The sequence below is a fragment of the Poromitra crassiceps genome (assembly GCF_964638095.1).
Source record: "Poromitra crassiceps genome assembly, chromosome: 1".
Classification (NCBI taxonomy): domain Eukaryota; kingdom Metazoa; phylum Chordata; class Actinopteri; order Beryciformes; family Melamphaidae; genus Poromitra; species Poromitra crassiceps.
In genome coordinates, this window is record NC_139623.1 from 48,609,470 (window position 1) to 48,629,460 (window position 19,991).

Consider the following 19,991-nt stretch of genomic DNA (forward strand, 5'->3'; position numbering starts at 1 on the left):
TTTAACAGACTGTAAATGCTCCATCTTGATGTCTTGGTCTGATGGTCATCTACATTTCAAATGTGCAATATGTATAGCGACGTCCTTAAATCATGTTTAAAGGAACACTCAGTATTATCCATCATGTTTAAAGGAACACTCAGTATTATCCATCATGTTTAAAGGAACACTCAGTATTCTCCATCATGTTTAAAGGAACACTCAGTATTCTCCATCATGTTTAAAGGAACACTCAGTATTATCCATCATGTTTAAAGGAACACTCAGTATTATCCATCATGTTTAAAGGAACACTCAGTATTCTCCATCATGTTTAAAGGAACACTCAGTATTCTCCATCATGTTTAAAGGAACACTCAGTAGTCTCCATCATGTCATAATAGCTGGAATGACGAAGGCACACATGTTCAGAACTTGTAACGTTAGTCCAACTTGCTGACTTCTCCAAGTCCTCATTCTTGTTTGGTCCGTGTAGCCTTTGTAAGGAGAGGCCCAGCTATTAGTCACAAGCATTTGGGAAGTTAGCTAACTAGCACCTCTCCCACCCCCACGCCTAAACATAAGGTCGGCATAGCGGGTGGACCCCGGGGCGTAACGTTACGGCGGCCGCGGTAAGGGATGCCCTGCTCGGCCAGCCGCCGAAGGAAATGTCCCGGCGCAGCCCAGGCATAGCGGGGGTGTTGCGTTAGGGGGATGTTGATATATCAATTGATAGCTTGCTTGTTACGTCCAAGTCACGTTTTTCATTGATGGTCAAATTCGTTTTGACAATCCGTTGCTCGTTGATATAATTGTTTTACAACTACCAAATTTAGTAGCCAAAGCAGAGATCGCTGTTTCTGTTATGCATGGCTATCTTTCTATCTATCTATCTATCTATCTATCTATCTATCTATCTATCTATCTATATCTATATAGATAGACAGACAGACAGACAGACAGACAGACAGACAGATATTGTAGCTTTGCGTCTGGCTATAACGTGTAGGAAGGAGGAAGACTGGAAACGACGAGCGGGTTTATTCCCTGCTGCAGGAAAACGCAGAAGAAGACTAAAATTCCCTGCCACAGCAAAACGCAGAAGAAGACTAAAACGGAGTGTTTCAGACAGAGGGTGAACTGAAGGGGGTCGTGAGAGCCAGTACAAGATAAACAATGAGTTTTTTGAACTATGAATGATGCAATAAGCTACTCTAGTGGAGGCCAACAATAAAATAATAATACATTATATTAGCAAAATATGGGCCCTTTAAAGGAACACTCAGTATTCTCCATCATGTTTAAAGGAACACTCAGTATTATCCATCATGTTTAAAGGAACACTCAGTATTATCCATCATGTTTAAAGGAACACTCAGTATTATCCATCATGTTTAAAGGAACACTCAGTATTATCCATCATGTTTAAAGGAACACTCAGTATTCTCCATCATGTTTAAAGGAACACTCAGTATTCTCCATCATGTTTAAAGGAACACTCAGTATTATCCATCATGTTTAAAGGAACACTCAGTATTATCCATCATGTTTAAAGGAACACTCAGTATTATCCATCATGTTTAAAGGAACACTCAGTATTATCCATCATGTTTAAAGGAACACTCAGTATTATCCATCATGTTTAAAGGAACACTCAGTATTATCCATCATGTTTAAAGGAACTCCGTCCATCTTCAGTGCTGATTTATTTTGCGCATAATCTCACACATATCCAAAAACTGTAAACAGTTTTGCAGGTATTCATTTAGTTTGACAGTTATTGAGAGTTGATTTGAGTTAAGTTGTGGACCAGTGATATAATTTGTGCATGAATGACATCACTGGTCCACAACTTAACTCCACTGTTTACAGTTTTCGGATATGTGTGAGATTATGTGCAAAATAAGCAGTTTTTTTGGTGTCCCTTTAGGGTAAAGTACACTTACCCAGAAGTCATGTCAGGCTTAGAAGGTGTTCTGCTTCATGGCTGCATACCTAAACTGTCTCTCCATAGTCAAATTGGTTGTGTTTTTAGCTTTAGCAAAGACCCTGTGGAGATATTTTCCTTCTTTTTTCCCTGTTTTTTTTTTTACCCTCTCAAATTCTTCTCTTTCTACTCTTCTTTCGTCTCCATTGATCACTGTTGTTCAGACATCTTGGAAGGTATGACAAACAATTTGAACAAGCTCGCTTTAGGTGTGTGTGTGTGTGTGTGTGTGTGTGTGTGCGTGTGCGTGCGAGCGCTCGCGTGCATGCACGCGTGTATGTGTGTGTTAATAGCCATAGCTGTCAAACTAATGGATGTATGGAGCGTAAAACACAGTGCTTTACTTCTCACATGTCTTGGAATGGCAAAAATGTGTGTCAATATCACTGGAACATTTGCCATATCATGTGCCATCTTGCCTGTGGATCATTTCAAAATAAATTGTAGATATTATGCCATGATGTGGCTTAATTCCATTGTTGCTTATTATAGGTCAAATTAAATCAAGGCTGCTTGTAATTCATATTGAAAAGTAACTCTGTTGAAATGGCATGTGTGCGTGATTTGATGCATTTTTGGACTGTAACCTTAAACCTTTGAATGTGATGACATGTTCACTTAAAGGATTATACTGACTTTTTAGAAGTTTGCTTTATTGGTGACCTTACCCAGTATGTGACGAGAAGATTTGCACCAAAATCATCTCTGTGAGTCTGGTAGATAGCTCTGTGCAGTGTGCATGCTAATTTAGCATAATAAACATAGACGCATTATCCTTAAAGTGAGAAAAGGAGAACTTGTAGATGGTTAGTTAATTTTAATTACATGCATCTAAACCTGCCAGGCTTGTTTAGGGGATTGATAAAATAGACCAAAGAAATGCACTCTTTGGAACTAAATTACTTTCAATGTCGGAAGATCTCTTCCCATGACAGTGTGAGCGTAATTAGTTTTGTTCACACTGAAAATGAGCGAAGTTACAGGTTTCTAAAGGCCACAGAATAAAAGCAGTACCAGATTTTGGTGTCAATGCTCTCTCGTCAGTTATATGCTAAGTTAACCAATGGGCCAAACTCCCCCAAAAAGTCCTTTAATGTTGGCGTGTCGTATGTTTGTGTTTTAGTTCAACACTCTCAGTCTGAATAGTTATCGTCCATTAGCTTTTAGGCCTTGTCATGTAGACGTCTCACTCTCTCTCATGCAAACCAAATGCAAGCTTCTTTCTTTGCCCTCACTACAACGCACACACACACACAGCACAGATCGGATGCATTGTTTGTAATTGACAAATAATTTTCCAGGAAGTGCATCAGAGCACCAGAAAGCATATCTGGGCTTTGACGTTCAGAGGAGCATTGTAATGATCCTTCATGATCCCTTCTCCCCACAGCCTCTTTCTCCAGTCTGAAGACGGAGTTGGAGCGAGTGAAGGCTGAGAAGGAGCAGGTAGTTTCCCCTCTGATTCTGCAGTGTTACACCTGCCACTCAAAACTCAATGAGCATCAACGATACAATTGAAATTGGCTTGTAATGTAAAATGCATAGCAACACCTACCATAGACTAGTCACTAGAGCATAGATATGACTAAATTGTCAAATTCAACATTTCTGATGATGTAATAGCATTTATGGCCCAGTCTTTTGTTTTGCACTGCCTGGTATGTCATAGTCAAGTATGGAATCAAACACTGATGTTGTCTGCAAAAAGGTGCAGCAGCGCCTGTTCTTTCTAAGAACATTTAATTCATTTAAAGTGTGCAATGTTTTAATGACCTTGTTTTATCAATGCTTCATTGAGTCTGTTCTTACTTATTGCCAGTGTTGGGGGGGTAACTCATTACAAAAGTAACATATTACATGTAATATATTACTTTTTGCAGTAACTCAGTAATATAACTTATTACCAATAGGATTTCCTTAATATTATACCAGTTACTTTGTCAAGTAAATAGAAACTCACGGGTAGCGAGCACACTCAAAATAGATTAAAAACTCACTGGGTGCAGGGCAAGCAAAGAGTTCAGTAGTGAGAAATAGCCACCACTCCAAATGTCCTTTCACAGGTTTTAATAGTTCCTCAAAACCGGGCAGCAGCAACAACGAACGTTTCAGCCAAAGGCGTTCCTCAGCTGACAATGCTGAGGAACGCTAACATTTTTGTTTAGCAAAAGAGCTTTCTCCTGTGCTTATTTTCTTGACCTCTGCACTTTTGGTGAGACTTTGTGGTAAATTTGGTAGGCTTGCTTTATTCTGTCTGTCAGTTTGAAGTGTGCATCTATAAGTTTTATAGGCTAGTTTATTCTGTTAAGTTTGAAGTGTATTTTTCTAACCATCGATACCTGGCCTGAAGTGGCCAGCCACCTGTGATTGATGCTGATTGCTGGGAGGAGTGGCTTGGCCCTCTACTGAACCAGTATTTATCAGCATAGTCAGTCTAGAGCAGCAGCTGTAAGCGGCAGCCTCTGGGCACGAAGTCTTTCTGCGGGAGTCCATCGAGGGTAGGCCAGAGAATAGGGTTTGTTACTTCTCTTTGCCTAACTACTTGCTCATCTACCTAACTACGTGTATTTTCCCCATCCCTGTTGTAACATCTGCCCATAGACATCGTAGACACGGCGTCTTCAGGTGTAGTAACCCAGGTAATCTTTCCTACCCTAAGCGCACAAATAGTCGTTTTACTATTCCCGGAGGACTCTGGAACTGCCAGTCAGCTGTTAAGAAAACTGAGACCATCTCAGCTCATGCTCTTTCTCAATCCCTCCACTTTCTAGCTCTCACAGAGACCTGGATCATTCCTGAAAACACTGCTACTCCTGCAGCTTTGTCTGCTGGTTACTCCTTCTTGCACACTCCCAGAGCCTCTGGCCGTGGGGGAGGCACTGGTCTCCTTATCTCTCCCAAATGGACCTACACTGTCACTCCTCTCTCTCATCTCTCTATATCCTCTTTTGAGTCCCATGCAGTTGCCGTATCCTTACCCATCAAACTCAACATTGTGGTTATCTACCGCCCGCCTGGTCAGCTTGGTGACTTTCTCAACGAGCTGGACATCCTTCTCTCCATCTTTCCTGAGGATGGTGCTCCACTCATTCTTCTTGGCGACTTCAACATCCAGCCAGTAACCTTACAATCTCTGCCTTTCCTTAACTTCTTCTCATCCTTCGACCTCTACCTCTCTCAATCTCCTCCAACTCACAAAGCAGGGAATGTGCTCGACCTGGTCTTCACCAGATCCTGCTCCACCTCCAACCTCACTGCGACTCCTCTTCCTGTATCCGACCACCACTTTATATCCTTCTCTCTTCCCATCTCCCATCCATCACCCCCTCACACTATCACCTCCCGACACAACCTAAAAACTATCTCACCTAACTCCCTCTCTTCTGCCGTCCTCTCCCTGCTTCCCTCAGCCGAGCAGTTCTCTCTCCTGTCCACTGAGGACGCTTCCACCACTCTTCTATCCTCTCTCTCCTCCGCTCTTGATTCTCTTTGCCCACTCACCACTAAGCCTGCCCGATCCTCTCCCCCTGCTCCTTGGCTGACCGAATCTCTGCGAACTCATCGAACAGAGCTTCGGGCAGCTGAGAGGAAATGGAGAAAATCACATCACCCTAAAGATCTCTTATCCACTCCAACTTCACCTCTACTGTCTCCAAAGCTAAAACCTCCTTCTTCATCTCTGAAATCCAGGCCTCGGCGTCCAACCCCAGTAATCTGTTGAACACCTTCTCCACCCTCCTCAACCCTCCCTCCCCTCCCCCTCCCTCCTCCCTCTCTGCTGATGATTTTGTAACCTTCTTTACTAAAAAGATGGATGACATCAGCTCCTCCTTCCATCCTCCAGGTACCCTCAATAACACTCCCGACTCCAATCCTGCTTCTCTGCCCCCTGTCCCCGGATTTACTTCCTTCTCTCCCCTCTCTCCTGATGAAGTACTTAAAGGAACACTCCGCCCATTTTCAACCAGCTTTGTATCATTAGTCCATCAGTAGTATATCAGAAAACTGTAAACGGTTTTGAAGTCTGTCATTTAATTTGACAGTTATTGAGTGTTAAAGTAACTAACTCAAATTAATAACTCATTAACTCAAATCAACTCTCAATAACTGTCAAACTATTCATCATTCATCTAGTTTGACAGTTATTGAGAGTTGATTTGAGTTAATGAGTTATTAATTTGAGTTAGTGTGGACCAGTGATGTCACTGGTCCACACTTTAACACTCAATAACTGTCAAATTAAATGACAGACTTCAAAACAGTTTACAGTTTTCTGATATACTACTGATGTTCTAATGATACAAAGCTGGTTGAAAATGGGCAGAGTGTTCCTTTAAACTCGTGTCACTTGCTCTCCCCTCGATCCTATCCCTTCCTCTCTCCTCCAAACCATCTCACCTGACATATCTCCCTTCCTCACTACCTTCATAAACTCCTCTCTGTCCTCAGGTCTTGTTCCCCCTGTTCTAAAGACTGCTAGAGTCAAGCCTCTGCTTAAGAAACCCTCCCTTGACCCTACTGCTATTCAGAACTACAGACCTGTCTCTCTTCTCTCATTCCTTTCCATAACCCTCGTCCGGCCAACTTTCTCTCTATCTCTCCCAGAATGACCTCCTGGACCCCCTGCAGTCCGGTTTCAAGGCTTCTCACTCCACTGAGACAGCTCTTCTTGCAGTCACAGAGGCCCTTCACACTGCTAAGGCCTCATCCTTCTCCTCTGTTCTTGTCCTCCTTGACCTGTCTGCTGCTTTCGATACAGTCAACCACCAAATCCTTCTCTCCACTCTGTCTGACCTCGGCATCTCAGGTTCTGCACACTCCTGGTTTGCTTCCTATCTCTCTCATTCTTAATGGATCAGTTCTTAATGGATTTCTTATGTTTAAATGGCCCTGTAATCTATGGATTGAGGCAGTAAATGCGGCTATGTCAACCACGCTTCTATCACTTGTAGATCAAAGGCCAGAACTGAAATGCAAGTGTCGGGTCTTACAGTCTATGCCCGCTGGTTTACCATAAATAAAAGTGCCACAGCAAGCTGAGAGAGAAGGTGAGGCCTACCTGATCGGACTGTTGTCACCCATAGATTCAGTTCGTCATTAGCTGAACAACTAGGCTATATCTAGTTGCTTGACTGGTTTTGACACATCAGGACAGAGAAATTTGCGCATTCTGGGTTAATTGGCATGGGTCAACACTCTGTTAAAATGCTTTTTATGGTCAAATATATGTATTAGCCTACTCCCCTCTCCCCATGACAACTTCAGTGCATTTTCTAATTTTCTTACATAATACGTCACTTATTACATTTATTACAAAATGCGTCAAACGTTATTACATATTGCGTTCAGGAGATTTATTACATAGTGCGCATATTATTACATAATGCGTCGTTATTACATATTGAAAGTGAGGTTTTATTACATTTTGCGATTTTATTACATAATGTGCAGTTATTACATAATGCGTTGTTACAGGGCTCAAAAGTCGCTCATCCCGATCACGACTCTTCTCGTCCCTGGCACCACAATGGTGGAATGAGCTCCCTCCTATGGTCAGGACCGCCGCTTCACTGCCGATCTTTCGGCAAAAACTTAAAACACACCTTTTCAGGCTCCATCTGGGCCCTTCTTGAACTAACATCTCTCTCTCTCTTCCTAAAAATTTTTTTTTTTACACAATTCCTTCAGAAGTTGTAGCTGTCATAGACTGTGTTGCATAATTGATTGCTCTATTGCTGACAAAAATGTGTTATTGTAAGTCGCTTTGGATAAAAGCGTAAATGACGTAATGTATTAAAACCTGTGAAAGGACATTTGGAGTGCTGGCTATTTCTCACTACTGAACACTTTGTCAAGTAACACAAGTTACAAATTGAGTAACTTTTTTTAATCAAAGCACAAGATACAATCATTTCCTAATCAAATTGTGTGTTTTTATGCAAACAGTAGATGACAATAAGAAAGGAAAAGGATAACATTTCGATTTTTGGACGGTTTCCACTGACTTCAAGACGGTTAAAAAAAGATTTTGGGATGGTTCCGGGCCAGCGATGTCATTCGGCGCAGTCTTCTGCTGCTGTTATTTTGGTGAAAGTAATGCAAAAGTAGTGTAATAAGTAAGGAGTTACTCTACACAAACAATAATATTATAAAGTAACTTATTACTTTCAAATGAAAGTAACTACGGTAGTAATATGTAGTATACAGTATTACATTTTGAAAGTAACTGGCCCAACACTGCTTATTGCTGTGTGGCTTGATCTCTGCCCAGTAAAAACAGGCTGGCAAAGCTTGTCAAAGTGGCAAGTAAGGTGATCGTGGTGCAGCAAGCCCAGCTTCAGGACATTTACTTTAAGCGAGTAAGGAATAAGTCCAAACTTATTCTAATCTAGACTGTCCTGACCATCCATTTTGTCAGGAGTTTGACCTCCTCCCCTCTGGCCGCCGCTTTAGAATGCCAGTCTCCTTTATTCCTGTTGCTATTGACAGGCTCAATTTGCTAGGCTAGGCTTAGTCTGTAATCCCTATCACTTTCTATGTTCTATGCATTTTTATGCATTGTATTATGTTTTATTATTATTACTATTATTTCTTTTACATATCGCTTCTGCAGAATCTGCACAGCACTTTAATGACCTTAACTCATTCATGGCCAGTTTAGGACTGCCAATATTTAGCTCAGGCCAAAGATTTTCATAATTGTTGGTCATCTTTCAAGACCCACAGTAAATTATCTATTAGCACCAAAGTGATTTGCAATACCTCAAAATGAAGATGTACGTCTCTGGGTTCACCAGAAAAAAAAGTGAGCTTTTAGCATGTTCTGTACTCTACTTATAGCCATTTATATACACCCTGTTTTCACCAAAAAGGTCTCTCTGAGAAGAGAAATTTGAGAAAAAGGCATCTTTGTAAAGGACACAATCTCAGGCAGAACTCAATTCTTTTATTTTGAACTGTATTGACATCAGACATGTAAATATTATTCGTTATGACACAAATGACAAAAAATATATATATATATATATATATACCGTACATGAAGTGCTTTTTTTACATTCAACAATACAGTTTACTCGGTGTGAGTGAGTGTGAATGTGTGCGCGGGGCCCATGTGTGTCTCTTTACATTACATTAGTGGAATCAACTGTGGAACATCATCTACACAGATACACCCTTGCAGCAGTAGAGTAACAACACACAGACACACACACACACAGAGAGAGTTCTGTCCACAGCTGCTGCTGGATCGCACCTCCTTCCCAGGGAACACTATTGATCTCCCCGCAAATTAGCATAGGAGGAGAACACCAAACTGGTCTGAGATCAGCGTCTAGCCTCCTCTGCCTCTGCATCGTTGGCAATGCATATATATCAACAACAAAATGTGTGGCGAGGCTGCCAAGCTTTACGGGCTTCCCGAACTACAATTTTGCATGATCTGTGTTTGAAAGAGGCTATAGTCACTTTCAATGTAATCCCGGCGGGTCTTCGCACGGCGCAAATGCGCTCTGAAAAATGGCTCCTGTCTGTTGCTGTGTTTTCCTCGTTCTCCTCCTCCTCCTCTTGTTCGGGCTGGGACACAGGAACGGGGTCCGGTTTGGGTTTGGGACCAGGCGCTGGAACCGGATCGATCATGTTGGTCACGGGTTTGACTACCGCGAACAACTCATCCAGGTTCGCTGCCCTGCAGCAAGGCGACCAGCTCGTGCAGCGCGCCGAGGGGCGTTTCAATGGCGTTTCTCCTACTCTGCAACAGGCAGCGTTTCTCCGTTTTCTGTTATTTCCTCCTCCATTTCAAAACAATAGCTGCGTAGTTGTTTGTTCACGTGTTGTCGGCTTTCTTTGAGGCCAGGGACCTGATACCATGTCACAGGCTGGGGAAGTCTTTGAACTACGCTAAGCTCTAATAAAAACAAAAACACGTCAAACACGTATTTGGCTGGGAGGCACATTCCTGATAAGACGTTAAAGACGTATATGGCCAGGAATGAGTTTTAATGACTTGATGTAGTATTTTATGTTGCACTAATATGCTGGGATCTGGCATGGCTGCCATTCCTGATGTTGGTGCTATGTGGAGGCAATGGTCAAATTTTTTACTTGAGCTCAAAAGTGAAATTTACTATGGCAATAAATACCTCAGATTTACATGACTATATGGCTCAAGTAGAGCCTCAACACACACAGACACAAGACACAATGTAAATGATGGGGACTAACATCATCACACGTGAATATGATTGGGCTAATTGAATTTACAAGTCTCAGCTTTCCAGTCCCACTCAATTTCTGCAATTCCAATATTGTTTAGGGGTCCTAATGCAGAAATATTCAAATAGAAATAGGAAAAAATAACACATTTATAATGCATGCAAAACTGCATGTTTTCTTTTTATGAGAAACTAGATTAGCATAAAGTGGGCATATCTGTAAAAGGAGACTTAGGTCTTCTAGTTTCATATGCTATCAGTAGCTTCGCTCTAGCTTGAAAAATGAGCCCGCTACAGCCTCTGACAGGCAGTCAAATTAGCCGCGGCTGATGCCCCAAGGCAGCTGATGCCCCAGGGCACTCACCCTGCCCATATAGTTGCTAATCCGGGCTTGCTTGAGCTCGATCACTCCCGGAGTTATTGTGTCACGATGATGCTTGTTAGTGTCGGTGTCTTTTGTACTGTTTGTCCCAATTCCTCCTGCAAACCAAATTTCCTTTGGAATATCAATAAAGTTGAAGTTGAAGTTACTGTTAATTTCAGTGCCTTTGTGTATTTATACATATAGTTTGATTGCTGGTGTCTTTCTCCAGTTGCAGAGCAGCCTAGCAGAGAAGCGCGAGACACTGGGAAGCATCCAGAGCCTGAAGAGCAGCCTGGAGCAGCAGCTTAAAGAGCTCGCCACCACCAAGGTCAGAGTGTAGACCTGTCACACACCACAACTCCATTGAAGCTGCTACTCTTGTCAATGTGTCCATTTTCATCAGCAAATGTTACATAACTTGTAGAACATCACGCAAGTATGTCTCTGTGTGTTTAGGATCCATCACTTTATTGCATTAAAACCTCACTTTTCCTTTGACCATCTGAGGAGCACGTGAATGCATCGTTTGTCACATGCTCCAATGTAGCCTACTCCGTCACTACTGTTTTGGCTGAGTCGTCTGGCTGCACGGAAACAGGCTACTGGGATAAGCCCTCCCCTGCTCTACAGCTGCTCCCCATTGGAGCGACTGTTTCAGTCGCTGCCGGATGCCCGCCCCCCGCTTATTACAAGCTCTGTCATTGGCTCCGACCATGTCAATCAGAGCGGCTTCCGCTCCCTCCTCCCTGTGTGTCGCTGTAAATAGTGCCCTGCCGCCTCAGTGAAAACAACGCTAACTAGCTAGCAAGCTAACGGCAGAAACCTACACGCTAGCTCGTTGCTACATGCTGAAAATGGCAAGTTGGATTGTTGGAAACTATTTTCCAAGGGCACTGCCGCTAAGTGCCGCCCATCGCAATTCCACAATGGAGACCTGTGCTGCCAGACTCCTCTCACGGAAGGGAGGGGAGGCTGGCCAGCAAGACTAGCAGAGGGCTAACCAGAGATTAGCCATCTCGGCCGGGCAGAAGTCTCTGGTGTTCATGCTCCAGGACAATGCAGCTATGTCACCACAGACACCAGACTGGAAACTCTGGTCTACTGTGTGGAAGACGGAGAGAGTTATGTGTGGCCACTGATAGGCTTAATTAATGTTGTGGGAACTCATTTGGCAAGGGCTTGAATGGAATGGTCCGTTCATTTATATGTAAAAGTTACGCACTAGACTGTTAAGTGTAAGTTTATTAACAACTGCATGGGGGCGCTTCTGAGCACATCTTCCTTTAACAAGCCAAATAGTTACAGTAATTGAGAATGAACTGAAATGACAGTTGGTAACAGTCATGTAATGTTTGCAGAGCTTAATAAAAATAAAAGCCACAATAAACAGGAGTAGTTTCTTGAAAGAAGTTTGGCATGATGTCTTCCATAGAAGAGAGAACATCATGTTGGGGCTGATTCTGACACTATCATTTCCCACGTCCTCTTTGCACCCTGTGTGTGATTCCATTCAACTGTTCACATTTTGAAATGTCTTAAAAAGGGCCATGTGTTTTCATCAGCTGAGTTGAATAAATGTGTGTGTGTGATCATGACAAGTGTCACATGTCGGCCCAGTACAATCTTATATGTTATCGTTGTCTAGCGGCGGACTGGTAATAACGTGCAACATAATGAAAAATGGAACAATGAATGGGCTGGTTTATCAATGAAAGAGTAGTGTACTCAACCAGCTACAGTAGCTGTCTGCTATGGCCTGGGACTCCCTCTCTCCGGCCAGCTCCACTCTGCTGCTTGCATGAGGCGTCCACGACAGCCTCCCGTGGTCACATGGTCCCAAAAGTGGGACAAACAATAATGCCTAAAAACAGTGCATCCACAACTACACGCTACCCTTAGCTGGCCGCTACGAGCTTCTGTGTGATCTACTGAGAGGGCCAGCACGCAGGTGCGGCGACCCTCTCTCGCAGCCGAAAAAGAGAGGAAAGGGCAGCCACCTGTCGTTACAACTGTACACTACACCTTCATCAACATACAAACCAGCCATAACCAAATAAAATAACAGTGAATATTGTGATCTACACGTGAAGGGGGTGACTGGGGTGATCGTAACACAAGCCAATGTCATTGTTCAATTGAGCAATATGTTTCCTTTTCTTGTTCATTGCATTTCTTTTTCAGAATTGAGGAAATTTGATTGAAATTTGCCATTTCCATTTAGCCTTTTAGCATGCATCTTAACACATTCACTGCCAGCCATTTTTTCAATACTGTAGGTAGCTTCTGCCAAGGTTTTTTTTTGAGGATTCTGGCTCATCTTTCAAGAGCCGAGGATTCTTTTCTGTTAGGATTTTGTGAACACAAAATATCTCAAAAGAACTAATAGAATGTGTGCTTTCTCTGTCTAAAAGAGTTACCGTAATTTCCGTACTATAAGCCGCACCGGAGTATAAGCCGCAGCAGCAAAATTGCCTGTTTGTTACATATATAAGCCGCACCGGACTATAAGCCGCGGGTGTTTTAATGTTTTTTTGTTTGTTTTTTTAATTGTGTTTTAATGTTTAATTACCATATGTAAGGGTTCGTGCACAGAGGGGATTGTCGGGAAAGAGATGGCTGTTTGAGGAAGCTCCCATTTATTAACATTTCAACAAAACAACATAACACAACACCACCTGTGTTTTTTTTTACAGTGCACACAGTGTCCGCGGTGTGGTGAAAAGAGGGCAAGAGAGGAAATTAAAACAGAAGTGGATTTATAGTTAGAAAGAGTGCTAAAGAAGAGAGAATTCCGTTTTTTATTTTATTTTTTTCTGAAAAAATCCATAGATAAGCCGCACCGTTATATAAGCCGCAGGGGCCAAAAAACGGGGAAAAAGCCGCGGCTTATAGTCCGAAATTTACGGTAGTTTGTAGAGTTAGTAGTTATGTAGGCATTGGCAGTTGAATACAGCATGGTTTCAGCGTCTGAAAATGAAAGGTGAGAAAAATGCCTTTTTGTGAAATTCGATAGAACAGTCACTTTAACCATTTATTTTTGGCATCAGTAAGACGTCAGACATCTAAACAATAGTTTTGAACAGTAATTTCCTCCATAACAGCAGGAAACCCCCCTCTCCTTCAAACTCCTCCCTCCGTGTGTGTTCTCCTCCCTCCGTGGCTGCAGCGGGCGGGTGTGTGACAAGCGAGTTTCTGTTGTCTGTGCTGCCTGGCTGCCCCTCGTCGGGCGAGTCTGGATGGGCTCGCTCGTTTCTTGGGGTTTCGGTTGAGAGCTTTGATGAAGCTTTTGCGATTCTGGGCTTTATGCTGCGTGTTTCAAAGTGTGTTCCACCCAGTCTATTTTTGGAACCCCCCACCGTTGTGCGCCACCGTTGTGCTCCAGCGCGAAAGCGTTTTCGCCTACAGTATGAGAATGGCTTCCTCACGCTTTTCCCTGCAGTTTTGGCTCGGCTTTCAATAGTCTGGAGAGCACTGTCATCACTTAGTGGGTCGGTGGAATGGGTTGTACACGTTCGGTGGCTCTCATATTTTTATAGGAGATGTAAAAGGGTTAGATCAACGTCCCACCGTCAATTTTTTTTTTTTTTTTTTTTTTGACGAGTTGACTCGCCATTGGCAGTCAACCGTTGGTTTCTGCTTGACGAGTTGACTCGCCAATGGCAGTGAACGTGTTAAAGTCGAGCTGAACGCAAAAATGACTTTTCTTTTCTTTTAGTTCAAATACCTGGGTATGCAGTGCACCTATTTAATAATGTATGCAAACAAAATCACAACAATCTAATTTCTTTAGTTTTTCACACTTTTTCACATCAAAAGTTCATTCTTCAAGATTTCATTGATAACAGTAATGTACAGTTTGCTGACGTCACCTAGTACTATCAAATTTCTACCCCATTTCAACCAATCATATCACGACATGCAGCTGTCAATCAAATTTTCATTTCAGGATAATTTTCTCTTCCAAATGAAGTAGAAAATGGCGCCTAGTGCCTGTCATCTGGCAGAATTCCTATCCCATAAACTAACCATTAACTTGGCCAATTGTTAGAAACATGAACAAAAAACAAAAACTATAATCTCTAAGAATGCAAAGAAATGTAACTGGCTTGTTAAAACGTGCATTCCAGGGATATCGTATTTACAGAAATAGCATAAAAGGCGCGCGCTTGAGAGCGTTTGAGAGCGTGGTTGTCAGGGTCTGCCCTCGGAGATTCCAGGCGGGCGGGCAGCACCCATTCATCGGATTGTCCGCTCCCTCCGCACGAAGCAGCTGGCTGCCTGGTACTCCGCGGATCCCACTCACGTAGCACGACAACACGCTGAATCCCACTCGATTTGGAGGCGGAACACGCCAGGATTGGCCAAAGCCCAATCCAGTCCCCAGAATTGTCAAATAAAATCATCGACATGATACTATGACCCGCCTCTCAACCTGTCATCTTAGACAAACTATGTTTTCAGTCTGAAACGGACTCATTATGCACGTGACGAACAGGTTCAGTTCGACTTTAAAGGAGAATTTCGTTTTTTTTTTAACCTGGAGCCCTCTCCTCACATTAATTATTATCTGACGACTCACCCAGTGTTCTCCGCAGCGATTTGGACCGTCATAGGCGTTGTTGTGATCAAAATAGTACTCCAAGCCAGTCCTTGAATGCGCTCCGTCGGGGCCACATGGCAGTGTGCTCTTCCTCCATGTAAATAGACAGTTTTCTTCCCGTTTTCGACCCATATCGTCATTATATATATATATAAAGAAACATCAGACTGCCAATCTCCCCCGGGCTATTTCCAGCGGTATTTACAGGCATCCCATTTCCAGGCTGACCGGCTAGCAGCTGGTTATAATCTGGATTTCACTGCATGTTTAGAAGGGGCTTATGAAGTGTGTGTGTGTGTGTGTGTGTGTGTGTGTGTGTGTGTGTGTGTGTGTGTGTGTGTGTGTGTGTGTGTGTGTGTGTGTGTGTGTGTGTGTGTGTGTGTGTGTGTGTGTGTGTGTGTGTGTGTGTGTGCGTTCGTTCGTTCGTTCTCTCTCACTGTGGCAGAGTGCACTAGCGAGTCAGGTCCTGGATGAGAGGGACAAAGCAGGCCGGCTGCAGACAGAGCTGGATGTCAGTGAACAGGTCCAGAAGGACTTTGTCAAGCTTTCTCAGACCCTACAGGTAAGGAGGCATGGTCAGAGGTCTGGAGGTTATGTCCAAAATGATTAGCGCACAGCATCAGTAGTAGGTGATGTTGTGTATCGCTTGAATATTTTCTATATGAAATTTGATGATACCAAAACTTGTTGAATAAAAGTACATTATGTAATGATGCAATAGCTTATCTTTTCATCTCTTTTTTAAATTATTTCTAATCTTTTTAGATTCTTTCTCATTTTGTCTATATCTCGTTTATTTGTTCTTATCAATGTTAGATTAGCACCAATCACACCAAGACAATTTCCTAGTATATGAAAACATAATGAAAATAATTCTGATTATCCCCCCCCCCAATGAAAATAAAATAAGTAACATTCAACTTTAAGTGTGAATGTTTTTATGAATTTATTTGTCTTATTCACGCTTAAAGGTATTAATATTATTTGTCTTCAGCAGAGTTCATTCCGCAGCTACATATTAACAAGATGAATTGAGCAAATCAATTGATATAGTATCTCCATGTCCCCAGGTACAGTTGGAGCGAATAAGGCAGGCAGACTCCTTGGATCGCATCCGAGTCATCCTCAATGACACCAACTTTACTGACATCAACCAGCTTCCAGAGACATGATACTGCTTCATGGAACTGCTCTCAGTTTCACTCTCCCCTTTCTAGATCACTGGTCCACTAACGCTATCTCACCCTTCTAAGCCCCTCCTCCCCATAACCGCCATGGAAGTGTTTGGAGGGAAAAGGACAGCTGTGACTTTAGGAGAATCGCAGCCTTTTATGTACATGAAGACTCTCCAAAACACCATGGACAGAATATGAAGAACACTACTAAGAAAATTGTAAATAACTAAATGGCTGTCTCTGACAGAGGGAGTGGATGCTCATCTTCCTTGTGTGCGTGTCTGTTGATCTCTTGTTTCTACTGTAGATATATGACTGTCTGTATTAGCTCAACCAAAAAAAAAGAGTTTGTTGTCTTCTAAAGCACTTTTCATCTGCAACTTCTCTGTCCAGGTAAATAGAAAACAATTGGATGCATACATTTCTCCTTTCTTCTCCAAGTGGTTGATAATTTCTTCCTTGTTCTACTCAAGGACCCTAAAAAGAGGGACAAGACATCACTCACGTCCATTGTTGGGGGTAACTCATTACAAAAGTAACATATTACATGTAATATATTACTTTTAGCAGTAACTCAGTAATATAACTTATTACTTATAGGATTTCAGTAATATTATACCATTTACTTTGTCAAGTAACTCAAGTGTTACAAATTGACTTAATAAAAAAAAATCAAAGCACATATTTAAAAAAGATACAATCATTTCCTAATCAAATAATCACTATAGATGACAATAACAAAGGAAAAGAATAACATTTAGAATTTTGGATTGTTTACCAATTATTTTTCGGGATGGTTCTGGGGCAGTGATGTCATTATGCTGCTGCTACTGCTGTTTTGGTAAAAGTAATGCAAAAGTAGTGAAATAAGTAACAAATTACACTACACAGACAGTAATATTGTAAAGTAACGTATTTCAAATGAAAGTAATTAAATTAGTAATACATTATGTAGTATATTACATTTTGAAAGTAACTTTCTCAACACTGCTCATGTCACAGCGTTGGAATTTTGCATTGGGGCCAGTTCTATTGAAGTGAATGGGGCGGGTCCCACTATAAACCATCATGTATTATGGTCATGTATCATGAAGTAAGCTAATCTAGCTCTATTTTATACAGGGGCTTGAGTTGACCTATACGCAGCCGCTGGACAGAGCCATGATCTGATGACCAATAAGGAAAACAAACGCAGTAAAAACAAAACTGTCAACATCACATAATGTCTATCCTTTAAACTGGTGGAAACAATTTTCAAGGTGAAATGCCACAGATGATGATTTATAGTGTGGTTTACCCTGCTCAACCCATTCACTTCAGTAGAACTGGCCCAATACAAAATTCAAACTATGACGTGAGTGTTGTCTTATCCTTCTATTTAGGGTCCGTGGTTCCACTCTCTTGTTCCATGTTTTTTTTTGCTTGGGCTATTCTGTGACATTTTCAAACTTGTTTTGGTCATTTCACCCTATGACAAAGAATCAAAGGAAATTCATGGAAAATATTTGCACATAACCTAATGGGATAAAAAAAAAAATGACGTAACACATTGCAAGCCATTTCTTAAGCATCCTTTACTGTATCCTACTTTCGCTCTTAGCTTCTGATAGGAGCCTCTCTGAAAACTACAGAAATATTTGTGAGAAATGTCTATTGCTTTTAAAGTTTCTTTCATGGAAACACACTATAGTTAACCCAGGACAGGTAATGTCAGGACTGTACCACTGGCAATCAAAATGGGTAGGTGAGGTGAACAAAACGACAGGGCGGGACATGTAAGTGTAAATGGAATATAATGGATCAGTGAAGTAATACTGACATCCTGTCATGCTACCCTTTGTTCCTTTCTTGGATCACCCATACAATCAGACCTTTTCTCCATGGAATACTAGTCTAAGATTGTGATGATAGCCAACTAATTCCAAGACCGACACTATCGTAACACTTTGACACTGGCGGCTTCAATAAAGCGAAGGAACAGAAGACTCAAACCTCTCGGTTGTTTGATGAAATAATAAAGTGATACTTTATGGATCCCCATAGGGATATTCTCTTTTCTCTTGCCCCCTCCCCCCCCCCCCCCCCTCTCTTCACAGGGAGGTCAGGGACAGATGCAGAGCAGCACCCCACAGCTGGTAGCAACCGATCCGCTTCAAATGCGGGCCACTGTACTAACGAGGAAAAACACGTTGGATAGACTTGTTTCTTACCTTGAGAACCTCTGATGATTCCAAGGTGAGGTCTATTAATTGTGCCTGGAAAGATGCTTGATTTTCACTGGCTATTGAGTATTTAAAGTGTTCATTCATCTCAGTAAGACATTTCTACTCACTGTGAAGCCACTGATCCTCCGAAGAGATGGATTTCTTTGGGATCACCTTAAAAGAAAACTGGCCCTTATCACTGGTGTTGTGCTCGTTATTTGGATTAATTTAAGGTGGGTAAGATAAAATATTAATAATCCGAAAATTATTAATATTTCATAACATCAAATATTGTTATCCTTAATAAGGATAAACCTAGGGGCACCACCTGTTCAACGGACCCAGCTTGCATTTAATCACAGTTAGTCTCTTTCTGAAGCGTGCAATCTTTTCAATCCTTAAACAGTGATTCACCACAATTATACCAAAATCACACTGAAACAGTTGAATTCAATTAAAAGTTGACACTATTTATTATATGTAATATAAAAGAGGAATATGGGTATCACAATCAACAAGTTTCTTCTATAAACAGTTACATTCCATATCATTGACCTATAGGTTTTGAAATGTGTGTGTGTGTGCGCATGCGTGTGAGCATGCACGTGGATGAGAAAGTAGTGCAGGAGAAACAGACCGCGACACAATTCAACACTACAGCTATTCGCTGGCATTTAACTAGTGACGAATTGTGGCGTTAGTCTAATACCTAGATCTGCTCATCATCGCAGGTGGTCTTAAAGGAACACTCCGCCCATTTTCAACCAGCTTTGTATCATTAGAACATCAGTAGTATATCAGAAAACTGTAAACGGTTTTGAAGTCTGTCATTTAATTTGACAGTTATTGAGTGTTAAAGTGTGGACCAGTGACATCACTGGTCCACACTAACTCAAATTAATAACTCATTAACTCAAATCAACTCTCAATAACTGTCAAACTATTCATCATTCATCTAGTTTGACTCTAGGCTCTTTCATACACAGATCGCGCAAAAGTTGCCGTTTAGGAGTCCCGTAAAGCGAGCCGCCTCGCCACAGAAATTGCTTTCACACGAGCCAAGCAGCACGGCCACATTACCGTGCTGCTCTGTACTTTCAGGTGAAATCCCCCGCTCCCGCATTGAAAGGCGAGCGGAGGGGTTTCCTGCTCCTCCTAGCCCAAATGAATATTTTCATAGGTTAGTGTAGCCTATAGGCTACTGTATGATGAACAAATTCATTCAACAACAAGACTTCCCTCCTTCTCCTAGTCCGCTGAGCAGGGAGGATAGGTGCACTCGCATGGTGAGCGGGCAGATCGATATGGTGTCCTACTAAAATTGGAACGATACACGACCGCCCGCATATCAAACAGCTGCAGTCTGCATAACGTTCGTCGGGGGAATAGTATAGGCTATAAATGCACATGACTACTTAACGTTAACTAATGTCAACATCGTTTGAGCATAAAGCCTAACCGCACGGAGC

The 19,991-nt window shown here is 42.0% G+C and overlaps 1 protein-coding gene across 2 annotated transcripts in view; it reads left to right on the forward strand.

Moving 5' to 3' along the window:
• Positions 1–18,244, forward strand: part of rabep1 (rabaptin, RAB GTPase binding effector protein 1) — an 89,703-nt gene extending 71,459 nt beyond the window's left edge. For both annotated transcript variants that reach the window (XM_083645588.1, XM_083645589.1), the window contains 4 exons: positions 3,357–3,412; positions 10,773–10,871; positions 15,589–15,705; positions 16,214–18,244. In XM_083645588.1, coding sequence (XP_083501714.1) covers positions 3,357–3,412; positions 10,773–10,871; positions 15,589–15,705; positions 16,214–16,315 — 374 coding nt within the window. In that variant the 3' untranslated portion in view covers positions 16,316–18,244. The remainder of the gene's footprint in view (positions 1–3,356; positions 3,413–10,772; positions 10,872–15,588; positions 15,706–16,213) is intronic.
• The last annotated feature ends 1,747 nt before the right edge of the window (positions 18,245–19,991 follow it).